This window comes from Heliconius melpomene, chromosome 14 (assembly GCF_056956725.1).
Source record: "Heliconius melpomene rosina isolate 202511_hmr_F chromosome 14, ASM5695672v1, whole genome shotgun sequence".
NCBI lineage: Eukaryota > Metazoa > Arthropoda > Insecta > Lepidoptera > Nymphalidae > Heliconius > Heliconius melpomene.
In genome coordinates, this window is record NC_140402.1 from 164,749 (window position 1) to 181,189 (window position 16,441).

Consider the following 16,441-nt stretch of genomic DNA (forward strand, 5'->3'; position numbering starts at 1 on the left):
GCACTTGTGACTGCCTCGTGCAGGGAGCTACTCACCGAGAGACCGTCGTAGTGGAGTGGCACAGCATCTGACTTTAGACGAGGTCTCGTAAATCGGAGGGAAAGTAGGAAGCAGTGTCTTGTAGGGAACATTACTTATTCTAAATTAATATTATTACATTTACTAAAATCATCCGCACGCGGCGCATTGGAACAATTCAAACCTGTTCCGAGTTTTTTTGCTATGCGTGTCGTAGGCTGCTAGCTAGCATCGCCACGTTTAAAGAGTCGGCTAGAATCGCTTGCGACATTCACTTGTGTATCCATTGCTCTCTTAGCTTGCATTCAATTCTCAACCTTAACTTCTTGCTATTACGTGCTAGTTTAGCTTGTATTTTCTATTGGTATTTATTTAAATTTCTTTATTTCCTTCTGTGATCATTTTCTCTTCACGTATCTGTGAGTTAAATAAATTTGGACAATTTCTCCACAAAATTTGGATTTTTAATTTTACTCATTTAGTGTAAAATAAATAAGATCATATTAAATAGTGGTATCACATCTCAACCGCTATATTGGTGACCCCTAAATTGGTGAGCACTACAATAAATACCTACGTTTACTGCTGGCAAGAAGATTTAAAACGGCAAGAGGCCATTTTGACGACCTTGGCAAGTGACCTCTGATACAAGATGGAGGACGCGACTACATCCAACGTGTGCAGAATTGGCGTGCGTATTCCACCATTCTGGCCGGAAGAACCAGCCCTTTGGTTTTCACAAATTGAAGGTCAGTTTGCTTTATCTAATATAACAAGTGATACTACAAAATTTTATTACGTTGCCGCTCAGTTAGATAATCAATTTGCTGTCGAGGTGAAGGATATTATCATTTCTCCTCCCGAGACGGATAAATACATCACTCTTAAAACGCAACTGATTAAAAGATTGTCTGCGTCTCAAGAAAAGAAAGTGATGCAGTTGCTGAGGCACGAGCAGCTAGGTGATCGCAAGCCATCACAGTTTCTGCGATACATGCAAGATCTTGCGGGTTCATCTGTCCCCAAGGATTTTTTAAAAACATTATGGTCGAGTAGGTTACCACAAAACATTCAAACGGTTATAGCTTCACAGCCTGATCTGCCTATCGAAAAATTAGCTGACCTGGCAGACAAGGTGCATGAGATAGCACCCTCATCACCACAGGTCGCAAGCACATCTGCGATGGCCACACCCCCTGCATCCTCCATGTTGGAAGAAATGGCCAAGCAGATCCAACTCCTGACCAAGCAGGTATCGGAACTCTCGACCCAGGTACGTCACAACTCGGTCTCATCGAAATTTAAAGAGCGTTCCCGGAGCCATTCCAGACATCGCAGGAAGTCAACTACCCAGCAAAAGTGTTGGTACCATTTTAAATTTGGTTCATATGCTAAAAAATGTGTGCAGCCATGTAATTACGGAGAGTCGGAAAACTCTCTGGGCAGCCGGAAGTAGCGGCCAACGTCTGCCCTTTACCTACAGGCCGTCTTTTCATTACCGACCGTATTTCAAAAATGCTTTTCCTCATTGATACTGGCTCGGATCTCTGCGTTTTTCCACGGTTGGCTACCAAGGCGCCCTGTACCAAGACAAAGTATGAACTCATGGCGGCGAACGGTACAGTCATTCATACTTACGGTCCTACATTGTTACACTTAGACCTAGGACTAAAGCGTACTTTCACCTGGAAATTTACCATCGCTGATGTTTCAAAGCCTATTATCGGCGTAGATTTTTTGATATTTTACAATCTTCTTGTAGATTGCAGATGTCAGCGACTCGTCGATGGAAATACCACTCTGTCAGTGCAAGCAATAAAAGAAAATATCTCCGATGACCTTGCGTCAGTCAAAGCCATTTCGGGAGAATCAAAATACCATCAGCTGCTTCATGAGTTTCCAGAGGTAACGAGACCATCAGGTACGTCTTCCTTACCTAAGCATAATACCGTGCATTACATCAAAACAATTCCCGGACCACCGGTTACCAGTAGACCTCGTCGTTTAGACCCAGTTAGACTAAAAGCAGCCAAAAAAGAATTTGACGATATGCTGTCACAGGGAACTGCCCGCTCCTCTAACAGTTCGTGGTCGTCCGCTCTGCACTTAGTTAAGAAGAAGGACGACGGATGGAGACCATGTGGTGATTATAGGGCACTCAATGCTCGCACAGTACCTGACAGGTATCCGATACGCCATATCCAGGATTTTTCCTACCAACTCTCTGGTTGTACAGTATTTTCAACTATCGATCTAGTCAAGGCGTACAATCAAATACCAGTACACGTCAATGATATCCACAAAACAGCCATTACAACTCCTTTTGGACTTTTCAAGTTCCCGTACATGACCTTCGGACTGCGCAATGCAGCACAAACCTTTCAAAGGTTCATGGACGAAGTGCTACGTGATTTTGATGACTTTTGTTTTGGTTACTTAGACGACATTTTGGTATTTTCCAGTTCTGAAGAACAACATCAGCGCCACATCAGACTACTCTTCACCAGGCTCAAAGAGTATGGTGTTTTGATAAACACATCCAAGTGTGTCTTCGGGCAGCGACAGGTAAAATTTCTTGGTTACCTAGTGTCAGATTCTGGGACTCAACCTTTAGAGACGAACGTAAAAAGCATACAGGAGTGCAGTGTGCCGAAAACTGCTAAGGAATTACGACGTTTCCTCGGTATGTTCAATTTTTATCGGCGTTTTATTCCCGATGCCGCAAATATCCAAGCACCATTAGATGCTGCGCTTTTAGGACCTAAGATGAAAGGAGCTAAGCCGATCACTATGACGCCGGAGATGATGGAAGCCTTTCAAAAATGTAAGACTTGTTTATCTCAAGCCACATTACTGGCTCACCCAGATCCTTCTGCAGAGCTAGCTATTGCCACTGATGCTTCTGATGTCGGAATTGGAGCAGTTCTTCAACAACGTGTTAATAACGTATGGCAACCTCTTGGTTTCTTTTCTAAAAAATTAACATCTGCGCAGAAGAAGTATAGTCCTTACGACAGAGAACTGTTAGCCATTTATGAAGCCATTAAATATTTTCGACACATGGTTGAGGCTCGAAACTTCGTGATTCATACGGATCATAAACCTCTCACATATGCATTCAACATTAACAGGGAGAAATGCTCACCGCGCCAATATCGGTACTTTGATTATATTTCTCAGTTCACAACTATTATTCAATACTTACCAGGACGTTTGAACGTAGTGGGTGATACTCTGTCACGACTGGAAGAGGTGAGTCGATCTATTGATTACCAGGCTCTAGCACTTGCTCAAGATACTGATCCTGAACTGCTAGGTCTACTTCAAAAAGGCTCATCCTTAAAACTGGCTAAAGTAGATTTGCCAGACTCTAACCATAAGTTATACTGTGACGTATCAATGTCTTCTCCGCGCCCGTTCATTACTGAGAAGTTTCGCCGACAAGTTTTTGAAACTTTACACAGCTTGAGCCATCCTGGTAGGACAGCTACAGTGCGGCTGGTTACACAGAGATTTGTATGGCCAGGGATTCGCAAGGACTGTAGAGAGTGGACACGAGAGTGTATACTTTGTCAAAAGAGCAAAGTTCACCGTCATACCCTTGCTCCCTTATCCTCAATTCCTACTCCTACATCGAGGTTTGAACACATCCACCTCGACATCGTCGGACCTTTAACTGTTTCGTCTGATTTCAGATATTGTCTTACTGTCATCGACCGTTTCACACGATGGCCTGAGGCATTCCCACTTAAGGACATCACAGCTGATTCCTGTGCTGCCGCTCTTCTCTCTGGTTGGATAGCAAGATTTGGTTGCCCTCTTCGAATTACAACCGATAGGGGTCGGCAATTCGAGTCGCATCTCTTCAAGGCACTATCAGCCATGGTTGGTGCACATCACTTTACGACTACTTCGTATCATCCAGCTTCCAACGGCTTGATCGAGAGACTCCATCGGCAGCTGAAGGCAGCTATCATGTGCCATCCCTCTTCGACCTGGACGGAAGCACTTCCCTTAGTGCGGCTGGGCATCCGTAGCGCTTGGAAGGATGATATTCAGGCTTCAGCGGCTGAGCTGGTCTACGGGGAGCCCCTTCGACTTCCAGGGCAATTTCTTGCACCCTCGGAAGATTATAGGACAGCAGATAGCACAAATCTGGTCACTCGTCTTCGTGCTGGTATGGCACGACTCTCACCGAAGCCCACGTCATGGCATAGGACAGGTCCTTTTTATATGCCAACTGACCTTGCAGAGTCAACACATGTTTTTTTACGGCAGGACCACGTCCGCAAACCACTGGAACCACCTTATGCAGGCCCATACAAGGTTCTCAAGAGGACTCCTAAATATTTCAAAATAGACATATGTGGTAAGCCTAATAACGTTAGTGTGGACAGGATCAAGCCCGCATATGTTACGCGAGAGGCCGTTCCTGCATCAAAGAGGATAATAACAGCACCAAAGGCTATCTCTCAATCTGACGTGGAGCAGACACTTGAGAGGCGGACAAGAAGCGGAAGAAGAGTCAAGTTTCCAGACTACTATCGCCCTTAACCAGGTCTCTGGGGGGGAGTACTGTAGGGAACATTACTTATTCTAAATTAATATTATTACATTTACTAAAATCATCCGCACGCGGCGCATTGGAACAATTCAAACCTGTTCCGAGTTTTTTTGCTATGCGTGTCGTAGGCTGCTAGCTAGCATCGCCACGTTTAAAGAGTCGGCTAGAATCGCTTGCGACATTCACTTGTGTATCCATTGCTCTCTTAGCTTGCATTCAATTCTCAACCTTAACTTCTTGCTATTACGTGCTAGTTTAGCTTGTATTTTCTATTGGTATTTATTTAAATTTCTTTATTTCCTTCTGTGAGTGTTCAATTATTTTCTCTTCACGTATCTGTGTGTTAAATAAATTTGGACAATTTCTCCACAAAATTTGGATTTTTAATTTTACTCATTTAGTGTAAAATAAATAAGATCATATTAAATAGTGGTATCACATCTCAACCGCTATAGTCTCAACAATAGGTTCCCTCTGCCAACGCTGCTATACACGGGATACAGCGTAAAGTTATATAAACAATAAAAATATATATTAATATAGATTTAATAAATAATTCAATTGGGTTTTTCCCTCTTATACATGTTTCAAAAGATAATAGATAACAGGCGATAAGCAGTCGTCTAATGGTGAGCGTCACGCTACACGATATTTTGATATATTACGAGGTGCCAAACCTCACATACACTACTATAAATAATTAATTGTAGATCCTATTATTTCAATTTGTGCTATATATACTAAATAGTAAATTAGTTCAAACTTGCGGCTTCGCCCGCGTGGTTAAATCAAATAACTAAACTAACTAACTAACTAAATTTTTGCTTGACACATTCTAAGTGTGGGAGGTAACTGTGACCGCAAACTACAAGGAAATTATTATCGACCCTTAATTTCCGTAAAAATCGGTAAAAAACAATATCTATACTTTTAGCGTACCTACTTGTGTACAAGTGGGTAGATTTAGGTGAAAAAGACAATAAAAGCAGTGGAATTGTGTTAAACGGAGACAGTTGCATGGAGGCGGAAGCCCTGATCGGAAGGTTACATGACACTTATTGTAATTACGTGGAACCTCTGTCCGAGTGCGTTGGAAACATACTCGTATAGACAGATTTCTAAAAGTACTGTAATTGAAAAGTAAAGTCACAGCCAAAAATAATAGTTTTATATACTATTAATATTTTATAACAGAATAGTTTATTCAGACATTCCGAAAAGGTCGAAAATTACCCTTCAACGGTAGTGGCACGCCACAGAGAGCTATCGAGACCCTCGTTGTCGAATTTAAAAACAAATTGTGAAATGAAAAAGTGAAACGGTTATAGCTTATGTGCAAGAGTGAACTTTGATTGCCCTCCGCCGCCACCAGCGCCCACCACCGACCACCGCGCCGCGCCCTGCTAATGCGTATAATTGAAGAATTTAATAGTAAAATATAAACATTCTTATATAATTACTAATTATTACAATACTCTTTATAGGAAACGTATAAAAAATAACATAGCGGGATTTGAACCTGCGCTTCTTCGAAACTGTCCCAGCGCTCTGACCGATGAGTAAGTCATACGTTATTATCATGCTCCGTTGAAATTCATATGCGCATATTACAACTAAAGAGCTTCTCTTAAATATTTGATATATACCTCCTAGCAGGGATCGAACCCGCAACCATCGCACACCCAACTTCACACGGAAGAATAGATATCAGTACGTTAGAGCTTACTGCAGTACTACATGCAGTTGGGACACCACCACGTCACCACCACGTCACCTGTGAAAGTGTCACCTTTCACGTATACAAGCACTTTCACACCAAGGCCAGTATTGCACCAGCACCTCCTCGAAGCTGTACATGTCTCTGGTACGTATGGTACATAACACATTTGAAATATCATCCTCCTCGGTGAATGGATCGTCTATCACAATAATAATTGTACAACTCGGAGCGGGAGTTCATGAGATTCATGCGTTCAACACAAACATGTAAAATCTTTAGCTGTATAGTTCCAATATAGATCTATTATACATATTTCACGTCGCACTATATTCACGTTGCCTTTTCCTATATAAAGTTTTTATTATGAATTTAAACTCTATCATGCAAAATTGCTTGAAATGAATTTATTTTATACTGAAAATATTATTCATTATTAATTTTATTCGGATTACATTTCATGTGTTATTATCGCGCATTAAAGTTGCACATTTCGGAATGTTCAACGAACATACGTACATGTCTGTGTGCGCGACTCGACATCACTCAGTCAACAAATGCGGTCAAATAAATTTAATTAAAAACCGCAGCATGATTTAATAAGTAGTGAATTGTTTGCCTGTGCGGCGCTTAGCCCCGCTCGTCGCTAGGTACCTACGACAGTATGTAGGACAGTATGTAGGCAATAGGAGATAGCATATAGGGACAGTTGTTTCCACGTGACATATTAAAAGACCGCATTCCCTCCAGTGGCGGGTGATACTGTGTGTAAATGTAAGGTTGTTTTAAGATAACAACGGTACTACGTCGATACTGCAGTATACGAGTATTCCAGGTAATACAATCGATGCACCCCGGAATGCCTCACACGAGGATATATTAACGGAATTTACGTCCCGCAACGAACAAGAACAAGCATTGTTGTATAAATCTCAGTAAATCCTATTACAGTTCACTCTCTGCACTCTCTGCACTCTCTGCGCGCACTGCGGAGACGCACGACCTGAGTAGCTCGTCTTAGTAGTAGTTTGATACTTTGTTTCTACCAAGCGAGTAGAGCGAGTGATAATTACATTTGAATTAAATGAATACAAGAGTAGATTAGAGGAAGGAAACGTGTTATAATACAATTTACAGAACACTAGTTTCCGTCCTTTAGGATATTATATATCAGCTAATAACAGCTAAGAACAACTACATTTAGTTATTTAGTTACATATTATAAAAAATAATCTTTCTTTGTTATTGGTTGGTTGCTAGTTTATTCCTAAATTGGCCTCTTATACAGAACGATGTTAGTGTTTATCGACTATAAACAATTCAAGCCGGTCGTTCACTGTGCAACTAGCAACTTACTCCTAATAAAAACCTTAACAACTACTTAATATTGAAATTGTTTAATTTGATAATGGCAACCGCACTGTGCCACCCGCCCCGCGCCACGACTGGCCTGTGTGAGCAGTACTTGCACAGTGTAACTTGTAACCGGTCTCGTTAGTCGCGCATTCTATCCGTGTTCACTTTCGTGAAACTTTTTCAAGCTTTTCCCTCAAACTATTTACAAGAGTGTTACTTCAACTATCGAATTATGAGTATTTGGTAACTTTGGTATCTCACGTTCATATTTTGTAAATGATATGTATACCTGAGTAGCATAATTGTATAATTTAATTGAATGCAAATACTGAATAAATTATATTGTGCGGCGGACTTAGCACACACACACATGTTAAAGCACAAAGTGTGAACATAAGTAAATGAAGCTAATGTAGGATTCTGACGTGTAAGCTATAATACTCTAAAGTTTCATCTTACATCCAATTTCTATTTTTTTTTTTCCTACTTAATTAGAATAATAATAAAAAAAATTAGATCTGTCTTGGCGCAGGGGCACAAGTAAGACGGTAATGACAGCTTGTGGGTTGCATTCCCATTCGAGGAAATGAAATACTAATTATTTTCGAAACAAAGCTCGGCGTTGAGTGCCGCCACTCAACACGCAGTGCTTCCAGAATGTCTTAACGTGTACACAACGTCGTAACAACGTAACAGAATGTCTTACGTTCGGTGTGTATAAAAAAAGATTAGTTAATAATAGTAATAATTAGGATATCTAGTAACAATATATTAGAATTACCACATTCTATTATATGCTATTGTAGCAGTCCTGTATGGAGTCACGAGAGCCGCTGTAGTGTACTGTTTGCTCTCATATTTATACAATTGTAGTCATATTCAATACACGAACAATTACACGTGTCTATAGTTTTTATTTACAACAATACAAAAATTGTAATTAGCTAATATACTTAATGTATGTATTAGCCAAAGTGGCGCAGAAACGTTGCCCTCTTACTACCGAATATTGAGACACAGATATAGACTGCGTGTTGAGTGGCGGCAGTGACAGTTTTATATAAGTAACTAGTGGACCCGGACGCGGCTACGCCTGCTTCAACTATAAGAATATTTTCGCGTACTGTGCCGCTCGTAGGCTAGGTCATTTCGAATCAGTGTGTAATTATTTATTAGAATGTTATACAGTAAATATAATTTCAATCTAGATAAAATGCTAAAAGTGACTATTATATTTATTTTCATAAGGATGAATATCAAAATGTCGCGGTAACGGTTGCGTAGCGACGCGACGGTTGTTATTAACATGGCAGAATAAATTGCATGTCAAATTAGAAAGTATTTTAAAATATATTAGTTTATATGTGTAATGTAATGTTATATAGCCTATAGCACTTCTGAAGAATGCAGCTTTCATACAAAACAAAAACAAAGTAAATCGGACCAGTAGATCCAGAGATCTTAGCGTTCAAACAAACAAACAAACAAACAAACTCATCCATTTTATTATATTAGTATAGATATGAAAATATCAACAATATTTTACTTACTTAAGTTTTCAACTAAAATGCTGCGCCACGAGGCCTTCGTAGCGCAGCGGCACACAAGGGTGTGACTGTAACGCGGCGGTTGTGAGTTCGATCCCCATTTGTGGAAATAAAATATTTATTTACGTATATATTTTCATTTCTTCGCTCTGGTCTCGAGGCAACACGCGGCGTTGACTTCTACCACTCAACACGCAATGCCTACTCTGATGGGTGCAGGATACAAAGTGAAACTGTTTTAATTTAATTTTATTTGTTAACTAAAGTGTCGAGTATAGACACTTTCGGGATCCTCTAATTACACAATGTATTGAAATTCAGTACACCTGTATATGTGTAGTGTTCTGTTGTTACAGATCGTAGTTTGACTAAATTAACTTTTGATATTTATTGTTTTGTAACATTTTAAAGTGCTATTCACAAGTTTGGAATTTAAAAAGTTTTGTTTAAAAAAATACGCCGAGAGTATTACGGCGAAAGAATAGAAAAAAAATATTAATCAAAGGTGACTTCGATGATATTGGAAGACCCCCCGGGGATCATATATTTGGGTTAGATTGATGGCAATGGACGAGTCAAACGACCATAGCATTTGTCTCTCCGTTCTCTTTGCTTTCTTTGCTAGGGGTAAATCGTAAAATTATAAAATATACTTTTTAAATTTGGAAAGCGACATTTTGAAGAAATCTGAATACCGAGATGGTAACAACAATCGTATAAGAATTTGACTCTTTAGCAGTCTGTACGATATGCATGGCTCAGTAGGTACGAGTCGCTGTCATGGAGAGATGGTACAAATGGAGTGTCCTTCATAAGTGAGGCTTTATGTGAGTTGAAGCTATTACTGGATGATACTGTAAGATATACATCGTAATTAGGTTGCGAGCGGACATCGAGCTAATGGCGTTTGAGAGGGACCGGGCGGGGAGGAGAAGTAAGGAGGGAGGGAGGGAGGCTAGTCAGTTGGTCGGAACATATTTAATCATGTCAGGGCAAGCAACGAATAAAACTGTTTAAAAAATGACTATTAACTTACCCGGAGTAAGATGTTCTCATACTATTCTCTTACACAGGGTATATCTCGGTCGACGGATCAACGGCTGTCTCAGTGACCGAGCAGGCCTCCTATGGAGCTATATTAAGGAAAACAAATCACGAGCGCAGTCCCAAGAGTTGTTCTGTATTTACCAATTTTCTTCAAGAGTAATATTTTTCCTAATAAGGTAATTAGTATCGTGCCGCAGTGACTCCACCTTGCGAGTGCAGTTATAGTTTGAGCCCACAACCATCGCGTTTACAGTCCAAAGCTATTTATAAATGCCTCAATAATAATAATAAATAATACTTAAAGATATATCTAATACGCAGAAAAAGATAAACTCAGCAAATAGTCGCTAAAAAGTTTATTGTTCAGCGTGTATCTCAGCTCGGGCTTTTATTTGTAACCCGCTAGTCGCTTCCCGGGGCGTCTCTACAACCGGAAGTAGACTTTAATGTAATGTAAATAGATCTTGAAATAGATCGAATTTAGGCTTCTACGTGCTTACCACAATGCTTACGTTTTATTTATAATACTTTAAAAATAAGTTTCAGTTAACGGTCAGACGCTGCCTTAATGGAAATTTATTTCTTTAAAAATAATAATATTATAAAAAAAATTAAATCAGCTTTACGCTGTACCCCGCACACAGCAGGGTAGGCACGAACCTAATGTTAAGACACTCCGTTCCTCACTTTATGCCGATTTCTAGAGGAATTGCGTGTTGAGTGGCAGAACTCAACACCGCGCTTTGTCTCGACACCAGAGTGAAGAAATGGAAATATAAACGTAAATAAGTATTTCATTTCCTCAAGTGGGGATCGAACCCACAATTGTCGCGTTACAGTCACACCTTTGTGCCGCTGCGGCCTCATGATAATATTATTTAGGAAAGGACGACAAAGAGAGAAGAAGGACTTTTTGGAAGTAACTCTAAACTCAACTGTCAGAAATATACGCCCATAAATAATTATTACATAAATGATGATGAGTGTTTCATCACCACTGATAGTAGACCAACATGGAGAAATGTTTCTGAGATTCATGAATTCTTATCACTTTAGTGCACTTGATGTATACAAACATTCACAAAGTAAAAATACATAATATGTATTTAAAATGTGAACATTAATATTTACAATAAATCAAACATCTTGTTAACTTTCAGTGGATGTTTGTTTTCGAGTTGTATATTTGAAATGAACCTCAATATGATTGCAAGAAGCGATAGCGGCAGCACTTGTGATATCGTACTCGAGGGCGGCGGCGACCGCAGCACCGCCCGCCCGCCCGCAGCGGGACTAACCTGACCTGCAACCTGCAACCTGCATTCACTTGCTCGCGGTGTGTTCGGTAAATGAATAAAACACGATACAGCTAACGAAGCGTGATATAAACAGTTCGTAAAATAGATGCTACAAATTCGGTATCGATGAAAATAGATACAAAAACTTATTTATATATTTATTTCATATAAATGTGTTAGAAAAATCAAAAACTACATCTCTTAGTACACGTAGTTAGTTTTTTATAACTCCACGCTGTGTATTGATAAAGCAGGGTAGGCAGAGGGAACCTGGGAACCTATTGTCAACTGACACTCTGTCGCCATGTCACTACTTTCTGCTTAATGTTGGAGGCACTACGTTGATAAGTAATGGGACTCAACGCCACTGTTACCAGAGTCTCAGTTTAATGTCCAATTTCTTTTGATGATAGGTAGGGTAAAGAAATATTTAAAACGTATCATAGACAATATTGTATATGTATATGTCCTAGGGCGGTCGTCGCTGTAACAGGATGCGTTACGTGATGTCATATCGGGGGCTATCTGGAAGGAGACGTCTGCGTGACAGTTGTACGTGATTTGTTGGCAACTTGCGGGCGCGTGTCGAGCATACTGCCGTGACACGCCGCTGTCGTACTGGCAGTAACACGAGCTGGCTGTAACGGGGCACAGCTCGTTGATGCTAATAGCAGACCGGCATACTCTACCTGTACACCGCGGCTAAGAACAAGCTATATGCATCGTCAGTTATTATATTACAATACTATTCACAGAATACGCCTGCATGATGCAATGATATATATACATTTAAAGAATGCAAATTCACGAGCGCACCTCAAACATTACATTTAATGGTCTAAAACTAAAATGATTGAAGACGGTGACGGTGACGGTGGTCAGCACGGACACGTCACATCATCCTGCTACAATAAAACATATTTCATTACAAAGTAATTTCAATTTTAATTGGCTCACATATTTAACATACATGTCTTGGGTAATATACTTTAGCTTTATGAGAACTCTCTTTTTTATTTGTAAGCAAATGTTACCCGATATTACATTACAAACACAATGACGATAGAGCTGGTTATGTGCCTGTCTCTGTTACATTTCACCGTAAATTCGATTTTATTTTTTCAAAGGTCTTAGAATAAATGTTGTGACTGATTTGGGCGTCGATAGCTTTGAAAGAAAAAATGTTCCTTTAAATGTGAGAGCGATGTAATCGACTCGCTCACTTCTCTCCTCGTTGCTGATAAAGACATCAATCTCGGGAACCCTATTTACCTTCCCTTCCCTCCGCACATGTATAATCTACATTTCGGTCGACGTAACGCGCGGAGCTCCGGCTGCGGTAATTTCCTTCCGTCTTTCAGATATATTTATGGGTTTATATTTCACACGCCCGTAATAAAACTAAATACAAATACGAGAGGCAACTCTGTTATACGAAAAACAAACTCGGGCGAATTGTAATATTTAAATTAGATAAAGTATTTCCTGAAATAATTATACGAAAGACACGCGAATATATTGTTTTAGTATGAATTATGTTGTTTCTGTAAGGTATATAAACTACGAATGGTTATAGTAAGTAAAATAATATACAAACCTAAAAAAGTTTTTTTTTAAATTTTTTATTTCAGACATTTAAAAGATATAAAGGATAAAGTTGTAAAATAGTAGTAATAAAAATAAATCAACTAAGTATGTCATGCAAATTTAGTGTCGGGAGTGCAGAAAGTCTGAATGCTCTGGAAATTTTTAGTGCAATTCTCGGGCGAGTCTCTCTGCGGCTCCTCTCGCGAGCGTCTCACAAAAGAGTACTGAAGACAGTTGAACCACTACTATTTATTATAAAGAGGTTTTATAATTAAATTAAAACATTTTCTTAGCAAGTGTTGTTTAATAAGAACAGTATACCAAGTGGAGTATTGTACAATAAGGGAGTTGATTGACTTGAGGCCGTCGCGCGTCGTGGCGCAGGAGCACGAGGTGTCACTGAAACGCAAAGGTAGTGGATGCGACCCCCACTCGAGGGAATGGTTTATTACACTCGTATATAATATTAATACTATATTTTTTCGCGCCGGCACCATGGTTAAAATACAACAATCATAATGACAGCTCACGAGCTACAAAATAAAAAATAAATATACATTTAAATATGCGTAAATTGCATACAATAACATTTGTTTATTTAACTTCAATCTCAGAAAAAGCAAACGTTTCCACTCAAAATGAACGACGCGAACTAAAAGTAAAACGTTTAAAGAACAAGAGCCCGAGAGCCCGAGAGCGCCCGCGGCGGCCGGCGGAGACGCTAGGGCAAGTGCGGGCGAGTGCGGCTCTGCTGGAACACTTTGAAAGCTGTCCCCTTTATTACTCGCTTTGTGAAATGCTTAAGGGGAATTCTGCTGTAAAAACGACTTATTTTTGTTTTCATGTTGCTTATTACGATACTAAAGTAATATTCGTAATAAACTTAATCCACAAACGTAATAAATATTTATATAATGTACCTATATGTAGATATCGATATACATAACTATACATAATACATCATGAAGTACGGATATAAAAGTATCATTTTCAATATAAACTGTTAACTTTAAAAAATAAGACACGACAAAGGAAGAAATACTTGTTTTACACTACCTATCAGAACATTAAATATTATTCTAAAATGCTAAAAAATACTACTTTATATATATATATAGACAAACATAAAACAAAACACTAAATTTCGCCTTCAACATGCAAAGGTTTTTATAGCCTGGAGGAAAGGGAGTACCGGAGAGTTCTAGCACTAGGTCCTCTCTCTTTTCTCTGTTATGAGAAAAAGAACGTGAGACTGCTCTATAAGACAAATTGGCGAATAAAACACTAGCTAGTACTTTTAATTTAAATACAACGACGTTACAACTGATGTTTACTACGGATCCGAACAAAAGCAAGCAGAAGCCCTTTATATAGCGTCATGTTGACGCAAATGAGAGCCGTCTGATTATTCCCCAGCGCGAGGTCGCCCGCAGTACTGTCATCAGCGCCGGCAGTGCGTGCTGCCTACCCGCCAGGTACCTACCCGCCAGGTGCCTACCCGCCAGGTACCTACCCGCCGGCTCCGAGCTGATTACGGTCATGAATTTCCCACGAGAATTATGTTTTGTCGAAATGACCTATTTTACTTGAGCCATAATTAAAAATACAGCGCGCGCTGAACTATCTGTGCCGTGATGTGGGACTGTGTAACTGTCTGACTGTCAAACGATTAGATACTATCTGTCTCTCGCTCTGTAGCAACACCACGTTAGGAGATTACACCACTTAAAGCTTACACATACAAATACAGGTTGCCATATTGGTTCAATTTTTCCATCCATATATCCATAGATGCCAGAAAAAGTAGACATTCTCATATAAACATTTGAAATTAGTTTAATTTAATGTTATTTAAAATTTATTAAGAAATTAATAAAAAAAAACATAACATAATAAAGATTTCCAAAAAAAATGTATATTTATTAGTTTTTCGGTACCGGCTGGAGGCAGCTGAGACGCGGCCTCCGGAGGTGTTAGCGTCACTACATTATGAGCAAAGACAAACCAACAGGATTCATATTGAGCAACGGCGCAACTCGCCTCGCCTTGCACCACATCCATCCATTGTGTAATAAGATATGTATTTCACACACTATCTGTCCCAGATCAAATATCATTATTGATGGAAGTAATTTGGGAAGTTGGCTCGTGTGACGTCACAGTTACGACTGGTGCGCTGTGGGGGGAAGTCATTTGTTAGCGACTTACTGCTACCGTTATGTAGACTTACTCGTAACACGATAATAGCAACGAGTTATTAAATTATATGTTTAAGATAAAAACTTGTGAATGACATATGACACATGTGACACAGATGTGTCATGTCCCATTGTGAAACGATCAACGTGGTGTAATATCCAACAGGTTAGTGTTTAGAAGTTCTGGAGTTCTTTTTTTAACATTTTTTCTTCAACCCCACGTACTCGTATAAATCTTAGCGTAGGCTATCCAATATAAAAACGTTTCTTCAAATCGAACCAGTTGTAGTTCCTGAGATTAGGCCGTTCCACCAAACAAACTTTCCCTCTTGAATATTCGTATAATAGTATAGATTCCTTACATTAGCAAGTAAACCTAGCTTATTATATAAAATAGTTTTAATTAACATCAGAATGTTATCGCGATTGAGTGCGGAATGCTCCGTCGGATTCCTCGCCAGTCTCCCGCGCTGTGGAGTGCGTGCACGTGTTACTTATATACTTTATTCAGGTTCTAGTTTCGGTTGGTATATATATATTTCTTCTACGTATGTACACCGATTACGCCGAGATTTTTGAACCGATTTACGTGATTTCTTTTTGTTCGATAACTGTCTCTTGGTCCCAATACGTTTCAATAAGTTACTATTTGTTTGTTTATACATATTTTATTAACTTGGCGATACAAACGTCTTGGTGACACCGTGACCGACTTTACACCCATGAGTAGATAGGACATTGGTGAATGAATGGTCTATGTGAGTTTGATAAAAGTGATACTGTCGACGAACGTAGGCTCAATGACAGACATAGTATGGAGTTCGTTTTCTTTAAGAGTACTGCACACATGACCCAGTATAGTCTTGGTGGTTTCCCTTTCGCGTGTACAATTTCCTATACCTATTCATTTTGATTAATATTTTCATCCCATCCCCATTTTTCTTTTAGTGTTAATTTGTATTCCTTTGAATATAGATACATATAAAGAGAAGTTAATCAATTGATTATTTATATATAGTACTCGACTATGAAAGTCGAGTAGCGTCCAGAAGATGACTTTAATAAATAAATTTTAATGAGTGCGAAAAGCCGATTGCTTCTGTCTGCAA

General features: G+C 39.4%; 1 protein-coding gene across 1 annotated transcript; it reads left to right on the forward strand.

The window, feature by feature from the left end:
• Positions 1-670: 670 nt before the first annotated feature.
• On the forward strand, positions 671-1,474 carry LOC146531805 (uncharacterized). The gene has a single exon (XM_085197724.1). It carries the CDS (start codon positions 671-673, stop codon positions 1,472-1,474), a length of 804 nt encoding a protein of 267 aa, XP_085053850.1.
• The last annotated feature ends 14,967 nt before the right edge of the window (positions 1,475-16,441 follow it).